This window comes from Erinaceus europaeus, chromosome 3 (genome assembly GCF_950295315.1).
Source record: "Erinaceus europaeus chromosome 3, mEriEur2.1, whole genome shotgun sequence".
Lineage (NCBI taxonomy): Eukaryota > Metazoa > Chordata > Mammalia > Eulipotyphla > Erinaceidae > Erinaceus > Erinaceus europaeus.
This window is the reverse complement of record NC_080164.1, coordinates 154,976,470-154,988,624: the sequence shown is the minus strand read 5'-3', so window position 1 is coordinate 154,988,624 and position 12,155 is coordinate 154,976,470. Positions and strand designations below refer to the sequence as shown.

The window sequence follows — 12,155 nt, the reverse complement described above, 5'->3', positions numbered from 1 at the left end:
TTGCAAGAGTTTACTACTAACAATATAATTAAAAGATATATTTAAGAACTTCTGGAAGGTCTTTTTAGTTTTGTTTGTTTGTTTTACCTCCTTTCTATCATCACTACAATTTATCTCTAAGAAAATGATTTACTATGATGAAACAGTTCAAATAATTGAGACTATGATCCCTTTACAAATTACCATATTTCCCTTGCAAGTTATGTTAGAGTAATATAGACAGGCTTGATTGTTGATTCTTACATTGAAATACCTATGTCGATATTCCTTTTTTTTTTTTATTATTATTCCCATTTGTTGCTTGTTGTTTTATTGTTGTTATTGATGTCGTCATTGTTGGATAGGTCAGAGAGAAATGGATAGAGGAGGGGAAGACAGAGAGGGGGAGAGAAAGAGACACACCTGCAGACCTGCTTCACCACCTGTGAAGCGACTCCCCTGCAGGTGGGGAGCTGGGGCTCAAACCGGGATCCTTGCACTGGTCCTTGCACTTTGCACCACATGCGCTTAACCCGCTGCGTTACCGCCAACTCCACCTCCCCCTTTTTTTTTAACCAGAGTACTGCTCAGCTCTGACTTATGGTGATTCTGGTCATTGAACCTGGGAACTCTGATACCTCAGACATGAGTGTTAGGCATAACTATTGTGCTATCTCCCGGTCTGTCAATGAGTTTGGTCATCTCATACCATATATACCAGTGATGCTCTGGCTTCTCTCTCTCTCCTTCCCCCACCTCCTTGCTCCTTCTCTGGCTACCTCAGTGAAACTCTTCTAAATCTACTAAATTCCCTCCCTTTCCTGCACCACTATGAAAGGATGATGTAAATGTCCTTTTCTCAAGAAAGGAGTGACTTTTTCCTCTACTGTCAAGACTCGTTCATTAGTTGCACAATGACAAAAAAAAAAAAAAAAAAGACCAGTTTTTGATGCAAAATATTTTATTTAGTTATGTACTTGATATTTGCACAAATAATCTCTGCCTTCACCTTTGTATTTGTTTTCTGATTAAATTGAAATAGTCATAAGAATGAGGCATAGATATGTTTAACCCTGTACACTCTCAGCAGGTAGAGCATAAGTATCAAATGGATAACTAACATGTCGATAATGATAGAAAACAACCAAATACAATGAGACATAAGCAAATGGCAGATGAAACTTGTTTTTAGAATTAATCTATAACTAGTGGAATCCTGAAGATTATACATTTATTTTTTTGCTGGGGGGGTTGAACCTGGGACTTTGGAGCTTCAGGCATGAAAGTCTTTGCATAAACATTATGCTATCTGCCTTCTCCCTATTTCTTTAAAGAAAAGGGGAATATTCAGTGAGTCATGTATATTAAAATGCAAAGTCATGATGACAAATGTTTTTGGCTGATGAACTGAGAAAAGAAAATAGTAAAGAATGAAATAGAGCATATCACTGATTTTCTTTTCATGTTAAAAAAATATTTTTTTAAGAGCCCAGGAGGTGACTTTGTAGGTTCAATCCCTGGCACCACCAAGATCTCCAGCATCAACAAAATTCTCTCCCCACTCCCTTTCTGCTATACCTCTCTCTCAAAAATAAAGAATGAGAAACTGGACCAATAGGCAACTCAGTAGCATCACACATGGGGGGGGGGGGGGCAGCCCTCTGGGTTCATTCCCAAATACCACATAAAAAAAAGAGAGACTTTTAATCATATTTTAATTAATTTGAAATACAGAGATGAAGAATGTGGGGGCTAGAAAAACAATGACAAAGTTCATAGAAACAAAAGAAGCAAAGGAACATAAGCCAAACCATGTTTAAGGTGGTTACTTCTAACATGTTAATGTAGTATAGGAAAATGTTCTAACCAAATAACAAGTACAAAAGTCCTGGCTTCTTCTAAGGCCAGTGAAACAAACAAGATGGCTTGGAAAACATCTTACCCCTAAACTCTTAAGTCTCAGAAACACTTTCTAAAAGATAAAAGTGGTCTAGCCCACTACTTAGCATTTAGCAATTCCATGGCATAAAACACATTTATTTTTAAAAGATTTATCTTTTTTTTTTTTTTTTGCCTCCAGGGTTATTGCTGGGGCTCGGTGCCTGCACCATGAATCCACTGCTCCTGGAGGCCATTTTTTCCCCCTTTTGTTGCCCTTGTTGTTGTAGCCTTGTTGTGGTTATTATTATTGATGTTTTTCGTTGTTGGATAGGACAGAGAGAAATGGAGAGGGGAAGACAGAGAGGAGGAGAGAAAGATAGACACCTGCAGACCTGCTTCACTGCCTGTGAAGCGACTCCCCTGCAGGTGGGGAGCCGGGGTTCGAACCGGGATCCTTATGCCGGTCCTTGCGCTTTGCACCACCTTCGCTTAGTCCACTGCGCTACTGCCCGACCCCCAAGAGAAGGGAAGATAGAGAAAACCAGAGCCATCACTCTGGCACTGTGATGCTGGAGCTCAAACTTGAGAACCTATACCACTTCCCAGGTCACTAAAATACATTTAATGGCAAGTCAATAAACTGAAGTATACCTTTCTGTTTACACTTTACAACATGATATGAAAGTGCTGTCTATGGACATTTTGTGAAAGTATTTAATGTTTAATCTCTACAAAAATCAACACCACTAAAAACATGATTGAGTCACTCACTGAGGTAACAATATTATAAAAATATTGTAAAAAAGATTCTAGCTTCATAATTACCATATATGCTATTCTCATAATGCTAGTATAAATTTGATTAAAAAATAGGCTTGTTTCCTTAGAAACACTTGGTTCATATACCACTTGAATTGGATAGATATATTTGTTATCCAGAAATACCCCTCCCCCAAAAATGGCAATTTCTATACTTTGGGTTTCTTGTTAGGTGGATCCTGAAGACTAAACTTTGGAATTTCACCAGATGGAGCATATGGAATTCTCTTTGAAGATACTTTCTTGCCAATTGTTTCAATCTAGAAAACAAAAATATTTTAGAAAACCATTAATAACTACAGTACATAAATGGAAAAAAAAAAAACTATGTAATGTAGGCAATAAGAGTAACAGATTTTCAAAAGTAACTTACTTGGATAGGACAGAAATTGTGAGGGGGAGGAGAGAGACCTGCAGCACTACAATACTGCTTAGGAAGCTTTCCTCTGCAGCTGGGGGCTTTGAACCAGGATCCTTGTGCATGGTAATATGTGTGCTCAACCAGGTGCACCACTGCCCAGCCCCTATAACTTAGTTTAGGGTTTTTGTTTTTTTTTACTTATTTACTAATGAGAAAAAGAGAAGAAAACAGAGTATCACTCTGGTACATGTAAAGCTGGGGATTGAACTCAGGACCTGATGTTTGATAGTTGAATACTTTATCCACTGTACCACTTCCTGGGCTGCTAGACAACTTAGAAAAACATTCTCTTTTATGAAAGCAACAGAGACTAGAGCACAATTCAGCTCTGCCTTATGGCGGTGTATGGAACTGAAACTAGGAGCTTGAGGCCTCAGGTATGCAAGCCTTGTGCTCTAATACGTTTAGCTATCTCTCCAATTAATTGGTTTTTCTTCTTTAAAAGCAGAAGTGGGCCAGGAGATAGTTTACACTGTAAAGGAGACACTTTACCATGCATCAAGACCTGCTTCAAGATTCCAACTTTACCTGAGCCCTCATGAAGGGGTCTATGGTGTCTTTTCCTCACTTGCAGTCCCTCTGACCCTGTGCGTGTGTGCATGTGTGCGTGTGTGTGTGTGTGTGTGTGTGTGTATGTAAAAACTGGGGGTCTGTGGGTCTTGGAGCATGATAATGGAAAAGGACCCAAGTTGGGAGTGAATGTTCTGCAGACAGCTATCATGGAGAAATGAGAAATTTTTCTGTGTCAACAACCATACTGGAAACCATTAACCCCTCAATAAAGTGATAAATATTTAAAAAGGGAAAATCAATACATTTATTTTATTGATTTAAAAGAACTCAAACTTACTCTAAGAATACTTCTTTATATCTAGATCCCACCCCACCCCCCCTTAAGATGAGTATTACAGGAATGAGAGGAGATCTGTCTATGCCTTGCAGAAAGTGCTAAAAAATAATACTGCTTAGTTTTAAGTCATGACTGGGAAAAACAATCATGTTATGGTGACAAACGAGTCCCCAGGGTCCTTGGTGGAGTGTTAGCAATTGGGCATGCCACTGCTTCTGATGCAAGTGGGTCTCTCATAAATGAGAAATAAGTTCTAAATAAGGATTTTCAACAGGCCAGGTTTGATGGGCTGAGAGGAGAATAACAGACGAGGCCTCATCAGTCCCTCTCCCAGACCACTAAGCAGACCCACAGGCTATTAGTAAGCACTACCTCTCTGTTCACAGAAGCCTCTTGGCCAGCACCCCTACACTCCCTACCGTGTCTTGAGCCTCCCGTTCCCATCCCTCTCACCACCCTGCTCTGAGGAAATGGAAAGTAGCTCCTTCTTTTGAATTCTGTTGGGACTTTAGGTGGAACTGAAACAGACGCAACATATGAATGCAGTCTTCTGGGCAGTGGTTTCTATCAGCTGTTTAACACATCAGCATCAGTGAACAAACACTGATTCAGAAGAGAACCAGGGTCAGTCAAGTTCTCATCCTTTTCATTCAGACATCTCACAGCACAAGGACCACGCTGAGCACTCAGAAGGTATGGCATCGTACACTACAGTGTGACAACCAAGTCACAGTTTTCAAACATTCATATAAGAACTGAGTCCTACAACCCAGGTTTGAGCCTGGCCCCCATGGCACTGTAGGAAGCTTTGGTGATATGATGGCTTTCTCTTATCACTTTTTTAATGATGTCTTTCTCTTATCACATATGATGGCTTTCTCTTATCACTTTTTTTCTCTTATCACTTTTTAAAAAAATACTTATTTACTTATTTATTCCCTTTTGTTGCCCTTGTTGTTTTACTGTTATAGTTATTATTGTTATTTATGTCGTCATTGTTGGATATTACAGAGAAATGGAGAGAAGAAGGGAAGACAGGGAGAGAGAAAGGTAAGACACCTGAAGGCCTGCTTCACCACCTGTGAAGTGACTCCCCTGCAGGTTGGGGAGCCGGGGGCTCCAAACGAGATCCTTACGCCGGTCCCTGCACTTTGCCCCTACAGCGCTTAACCCGCTGCGCTACCGCCCAGACTCCCTCTCCCTCACTTTTTAAAAAAATATTTATTTATTTTCCCTTTTGTTGCCCTTATTGCTTTGTTGTTGTTGCTACTGATGTCGTCGTTGTTGGATAGGACAGAGAGAAATGGAGAGAGGAGGGGAAGACAGAGAGGTAGAGAAAGACAGACACCTGCAGACCTGCTTCACTGCCTGTGAAGTGACTCCCCTGCAGGTGGGGAGCCGGGGCTCGAACCAGGATCCTTACGCCGGTCCCTGCGCTTTGTGCCACGTGCACTTAACCCACTGCGCCACCGCCCGACTCCCTCTCCCTCACTTTTTTTAACCAGAGCACTCTGGCTCATAGTGGTGCGGGGAATTGAACATAGGATCTCTAGTGCCTCAAACATGAGACATTTTGCATGACCATTATGCTATCCTACCAGAACATTTTCATTTTCTTATTCAATCTTTGCAATATGAGGTAAGGTGGAACATACAGTGTCCCTTTATATAGGCTACTGACACAGATATATAGTCTTTGATACTTTGTAGAAGAAACAAGACGACATGACCTTCAGATCATAAAATTAAGTAAGGAGTAATTATGAAAATCCCATAAAGATTTCTCAGAAAACCAAAGAAGACTCATGTTGCCCCTGAGTTATCTTTTTTTTTTTAATTTTTAAAAAAATATTTATTCCCTTTGTTGTTCTTGTTGTTTTATTGTAGTTATTACTGATGTCGTTGTTGTTGGATAGGACAGAGAGAAATGGAGCGAGGAGAGAGGGAGAGAAAGAAAGACACCTGCAGACCTGCTTCACCGCCTGTGAAACGACGCCTGCAGACCTGCTTCACTGCCTGTGAAGCGACTCCCCTGCAGATGGGGAGCCCAGGGCTCGAACAGGGATCCTTAGCTGGCCCTTGCGCTTCACACCACGTGCACTTAACCTGCTGTGCTACTACCCGACTCCCAGAGATATCTTTTTTTTTAAAGATTTTATTTATTTATTAATGAGAAAGATAGGAGGAGAGAGAAAGAACCAGACATCACTCTGGCACATGTGCTGCCGGGGATCGAACTCAGGACCTCATGCTTGAGAGTCCAAAGCTTTATCACTGCGCCATGACCCGAACCACGATATCTTTTTTTTTTAATTTTTTTTTTAAATCTTTATTTATTGGATAAGGACAGCGAGAAATCAAGAGGGAAGGGAGTGATACGGAGACAGAGACACCTGCAGCACTGCTTCACCACTCGCAAAGCTTTCCCCCTGCAGGTGGGGACCAGGGGGCTCCAAACCGTGTCCTTGCGCATTGTAACACATGTACTCAACCAGGTGTGCCACCACACGCACCTCAGAGTTATCTTTTTAAAAACATATTTAATTGGGAGTCAGGCAGGAGCACAGCGGGTTAAACACAGGTGGCGCAAAGCACAAGGACTGGCATAAGGATCCCGGCTCCCCACCAGCAGGGGCGACGCTTCACAAGTGGTGAAGCAGGTCTGCAGGTGTCTTTCTCTCCCCCTCTGTCTTCACCTCCTCTCTCCATTTCTCTCTGTCCTATCCAACAACTAGGACAACAATAATAATAACTACAATAATAAAAAAGGGCAACAAAAGGGAATATTTTAATAAGAACAGATTTACTTTTTTTATAGATTTACTTATTTTTTAAAGATTTATTTATTTATTCATTTATTTGTTAGAAAGGAGGAAAGAAAGAATCAGACATCACTCTGGTACATGTGTTGCCAGGAAATGAACTCAGGACCTCATATTTGAGAGTATAATGCTTTACCCACTGTGCCACCTCCTGGAACACTGATTTACTTACTTATTATATGAGAGAGAGACAGAAAGAGACAACACTCTCTAGCACATGCAATGTCAGGGATTAAACTTTGGAGTCATGTTTGTTTTTTTTGCCTGCAGGGTTATTGCTGGGGCTCAGTGCCTATACTATGATGATATTGTGTCTTTTTTTTTTTTTTTAATATTTATTTCCTCTTGTTGCCCTTGGTTTTGTTGTTGTTTAAATATTTATTTATTTCCTAATGTTGCCCTTGTTGTTTTATTGTTGTAGTTATTATTGATGTCCTTGTTGTTGGATACATTGTTGTTGGATAGGACAGAGAGAAATGGAGAGAGGAAGGGAAGATGGGAAGACAGGGGGGGTGCGGGGGGAAGACACCTGCAGACCTGCTTCACCGCCTGTGAAGGGATGCCCCTGCAGGTGGGGAGCCAGGGGCTCAAACCCGGATCCTTATGCCGGTCCTTGCGCTTTGCACCATGTGCGCTTAACCCGCTGCGCCACCATCCAACTTCCTTGAAGTCATACTTTTAAGTCCAAAGCTCTAGCCACTATGCCACCTGTCTGGTCATGCACCAGACTTATTGCAAAATAAGGAAATATTAAAATTTTAAAACAAATCCACTGGTAAGCAAATGGCTAAACCAAACCAGTCTAAGGTCAGTCTACCTGGAATCCAATAGTTTGAAGTTCATTGTGAAGCCCATCCAGGACACGTCGCCCATCAAAGATAAAGGCTGGCTTCAGCATTCTTTTATGAATTCGTTCATAATCCAGTTCCTATAAATACAGAACCAAAGGAGCCCTCAGGACACACATATGAATAAATAAACACAGCTGACATAATAACACCTCTCAAGTTTTCCTTAATATCATCCTGACATCTCACCTTAAACATGTCCCACTCGGTACAAATAACAACTGCATGGGCACCGTCACAAGCTTCATATGGGTCCTTGGAAATGGTTACAAGTCGGTTCACTGTAATAACAATTAAAAAATAAGCTAGTGGTAGGAAAAACATTATTTAAAATTATTCATTTCTTGGGCCGGGCGGTGGCACACCGGATTACAGGCATATAGTAATAAAGCACAAGGACCCACACAAGGATCCCAGTTTGATCCCCCAGCCCCCTACTGCAGGGCAGTGGTGAAGCAGTTCCGTTACCTTTCTCTCTTTCTCTTCCTTTCTACTTCCCCTCCCCTCTCAATTTCTCTCTGCCTTATCCAAGAAAATGAAAAATGCCCTCCAGGAGCAATGGATTCGTAGTGCAGGCACCAAGCCCCAGCAATAACCCTTGAGGCAAAAACAATAAAATAAAACAAAACAAAAGTATGCATTTCTATACTAAGACTGCAGGAGGAGTTGAGCATTCAACACAAAAGGAACGGCTGAAGTACTAGTCAGAGCTGGGGGTGGAGGTGGGGGGGTGGGAGGGGTGTGCAGTCAGGAGCACGTCCAACCTTGGCCAGAAGCATCAACTAAGATCTTGGAGTCCTGGAACTCCAATTCCCCAGAACCCTGCCCCACTAAGAAAAGAGAGAGGCAGGCTGGGAGTATGGATCGACCTGTCAATGCTCATGTTTTCAGTGGGGAAGCCATTACAGAAGCCATACCTTCCACCTTCTGCATCCCACAATGACCTTGGGTCCACACTCCCAGAGGGATAAAGAATAGGAAAGCTATCAGGGGAGGGGATGGGATACAGAGTTCTGGTGGTAGGAATTGTGTGGAGTTGTACCCCTCTTATCCTATGGTTTTGTCAGTGTTTCCTTTTTATAAATAATAATAATAAAAAAAAAGATCTTGGATTCTAAAGATAAATGGAAAGAAGCACAGTTGAAGGCTTCAACCAAAAATGGATGAAATAATAAAGACTTAAGTTTTAGAGATGATGTTGAGGGTTAGAAAGACAGCATAATGGTTATGCAAAAATACTTTCTTGTCTGAAGATCTGAGGTCCCAGGTTCAATGCCCAGCATTACCATAGGCCAGAGCTGAGCATTGAAAATAAAATAAAATATCTTAAAAGAGAGAGAGAGAGAGAAATGAGTTTGATAAAGAGGGCCAGCCAATGATGCAATGACAAAAACTGACTGAAGGTTTTGAGAGAAAATACTTGGGGACCAGTCTGTAACTGCTTCATGAGACCCCATGCCTTACCTTGGTCATCCTCTGAAACTCCTGGATGAGAAAGATCCACCACTATTTGTTCCCTTGGTACTTTTGGGTCATATATGTGGAGGTGTGCACCTTCATCCATCAAGTATTTGCTGATGTATATACTCGAAGATTCTCTAAAGGAAAGCAAAATCAGAACTGTTGAGTTATTTATTTGAAAATATTGTATTTATTCATTTATTGGAAAGAGACAGGGAAAAACTGGAGATGGAAGAGAGAGGGAGGGAGAGAGAGAGACACCTACAGCACTGCTTTACCATTTATGAAGCTTCCCCCTGCAGGGATGGACTGGGGGCTTAAACCCAGGTCCTTCTGCATGGTAATGGCAATCAACTAAGAGTACCACCTGACCCCTATTGGTTTTTTTTTTCTTTCTCCCTCAAGGAATATCGCTGGGGTTGGGTGTGTACACTACAAATCCACTGCTCCTGCAAACTTTTTTTTTTTTTTAAATAGGACAGAGAGAAACTGAGAGGGGAGGGGAAGACAGAGAGGGAGAAAGATAGATACTTGCAGACCTGCTTCACCGCTTATGAAGCAACCCCCCTGCAGGTAGGGAACTGAAGGCTCAAACCCAGATCCTTGCACAGGTCCTTGTGCTTCTTACTATGTGCGCTTAACCCACTGCACTCCCACCCAGCCCCCTATTCACTGATTTTTAATGAGGTGCTAGAGAATGAACACAGGGACTCATGCATGGCGACACTACTATGGAAGGCAGCTATGCTCAGCACTATACCACCAACACAACTGGCAATACTATTATGAACTGCTTCTCTGGCCCAATTTTCCTTCTATGTTTTCAGACAGGGAATGAAAGAGGGAGAGAGAAAGGGTGGGGGGGAGGAGCCAAGACCAAAGCACTACATCCATGGACTTTCGTTGGTGCTGTACATAGTGCTTGTACAAAATGCCAGAGACTGTACCCAGAATATGATGCATGGTAAAGCATGTACTATGGAACCATATCCTGGGGCCTGTACTGCATCACCACTATGCTATCTTCCTAGTCCTGTTTTCACTCTTTTTACTATATATGCACGTTTACACACACACACACACACACACACACACACACACACACTTAGAAGTCAGGGTAAGGTGAGGCATTAACACTCAAGGGGATTAACATATTTAAAGAACTAAGATATCTAAAGATACCTTGTATCACCGGTGTCCTTTTTGAATGCAAATCCCAAAATAGCTATCTTCTTATCAGTCACAGTATTGAAGAGACTATCTATAATCCGGGAAGCAAACCTCCTTCTCTGGTAGTCATTCATATCGATGACCTGAAATTACATATGTAGTTCTGAAGTGAGAAGCCAGAGGGTTTTTTTTGTTTGTTTGTTTTTTAATATTTATTTATTTTATTTATTTTCTCTTTTGTTGCCCTTATTCTTTTATTGTTGTAGTTATTATTGTTGTTATTGATGTTGTCGTTGTTGGGTAGGACAGAGAGAAATGGAGAGAGGAGGGGAAGACAGAGAAGGGGAGAGAAAGATAGTCACCTGCAGACCTGCTTCACCACCTGTAAAGCGACTCCCCTGCAGGTGGGGAGCTGGGGGCTCAAACTGGGATCCTTATGTGGGTCCTTGCACTTGGTGCCACGTGTGCTTAACCCACTGCGCTACCGCCCTAATCCTGAAGCCAGAGTTTTATAACGAGCTCTACATTATAGATACAGCAGGTAAGAGTAGCGATCCTCTTTAACATTACAGATTTAAAAAGTAATACTTAACATCTCTAAGCCTCAGTTGTCTAATCTAAAAATGTGGGAAACTGGGGGGGGGGGGCACAATAGAATAATGGTTATACAAAAAGACTCATGCCTGAGACTCTGAGATCCCAGGTTCAAGCCCTTATACCATTATACCACGACCATTCTTTAGCCAGGTAAAACTAACCCTAACCCTAACCCTTTGTTTTAAAGTTAAGAAAAAGAAAAAAAAAAGTAAGAATTATAAGTAAGTGGGCCAGGTGGTGGGGCACACATTACAGTGCACAAAGACCTGGGTTCAAGTCCCCGGTCCCCACCTGCAGGGGGAAAGCTATCACAAGTGGTGAAGTAGGGCTGCAGGTGCCTCTGTCTCTTTCCCTCTCTATCTCTCCCTCACCTCTCAATTTCTCTGTCTCTATCTAATATTAAATAGAGATTTAAAAAATTATAATTAAGTGCTCCAGTAGGTGGCATAGGGGATAAAGCACCAGATTCTCAAGCATGAGGTCCTGAGTTCAATCCCTGGCAGCACATGTATGAGAGTGATGCTTTGATTCTCTTTCTCTCTCTCTCCTCCTATCTCTCTCATTAATAAATAAGATGTGTTAAAAAAAAAAAGAATTCTCCCCACCTGCAGGGGAGTTGCTTCACAATCGGTAAAGCAGGTCTGTAGGTGTCTGTCTCTCTCCCTCTGTCTTCCCCTCCTCTCTCCATTTCTCTCTGTCCTATCCAACAATGATGACAACAATAAAACAAGGGCAACAAAAGGGAATAAATAAATAAATAAATAAATATTTTTTAAAAAGAGAAGAAAAAAATTTTTTAAAAGAATTATAATTAAGACTAATAGTTCTTGAGGTTCAAGTCCTGTCCCCACTGTACAAAAGAAAGCTTTCATTCTTCAGTGTCTCCCCACTCCCTCCCTCTAGCTGAAAAAGTTGACCTGAAGAAGTCAAGCCCATAACAACAAAAGAAAAGAAACAAACAGTCTCTGGGGAGGGAGGGAAAGGGACAAGATGAAGGGACTTTGGGGTCTTGGTGTGTCTCCTCGACACTAATCAATGGAAGATGAGATGCTGTGCCTATGTATTAAAGATTATACTGGAATAACAAAAAGATCACCTGAGAACAAAACAATACAAGATTCAGAATACTTTGGGAACCTACCAAGTCATGGATGAGTGCAAACCCATGTGGCTCATGAACAGAGGGGCCTTAGGAGAGATTCCTGGGGCCGAAAGCCCAAATCTACTCAGGAGCAACTGGTAACAGGCCAGCAGTTTGCCAGTTGAGGAACAACCTCTAGTCCGAGTTTTATCAACAAATAAACTGC

At 41.7% G+C, this 12,155-nt stretch overlaps 1 protein-coding gene across 4 annotated transcripts in view; it reads right to left on the bottom strand.

Moving 5' to 3' along the window:
- UGDH (UDP-glucose 6-dehydrogenase) overlaps positions 1-12,155 on the bottom strand; it is a 102,834-nt gene that overhangs the window by 65,972 nt on the left and 24,707 nt on the right. For all 4 annotated transcript variants that reach the window (XM_060188202.1, XM_060188201.1, XM_060188199.1 and 1 more), the window contains 5 exons: positions 10,264-10,394; positions 9,085-9,218; positions 7,810-7,901; positions 7,590-7,700; positions 2,277-2,939 (listed from right to left, as the gene is read on the bottom strand). In XM_060188202.1, the coding sequence (XP_060044185.1) occupies positions 2,829-2,939; positions 7,590-7,700; positions 7,810-7,901; positions 9,085-9,218; positions 10,264-10,394 (579 nt within the window). In that variant the 3' untranslated portion in view covers positions 2,277-2,828. The remainder of the gene's footprint in view (positions 1-2,276; positions 2,940-7,589; positions 7,701-7,809; positions 7,902-9,084; positions 9,219-10,263; positions 10,395-12,155) is intronic.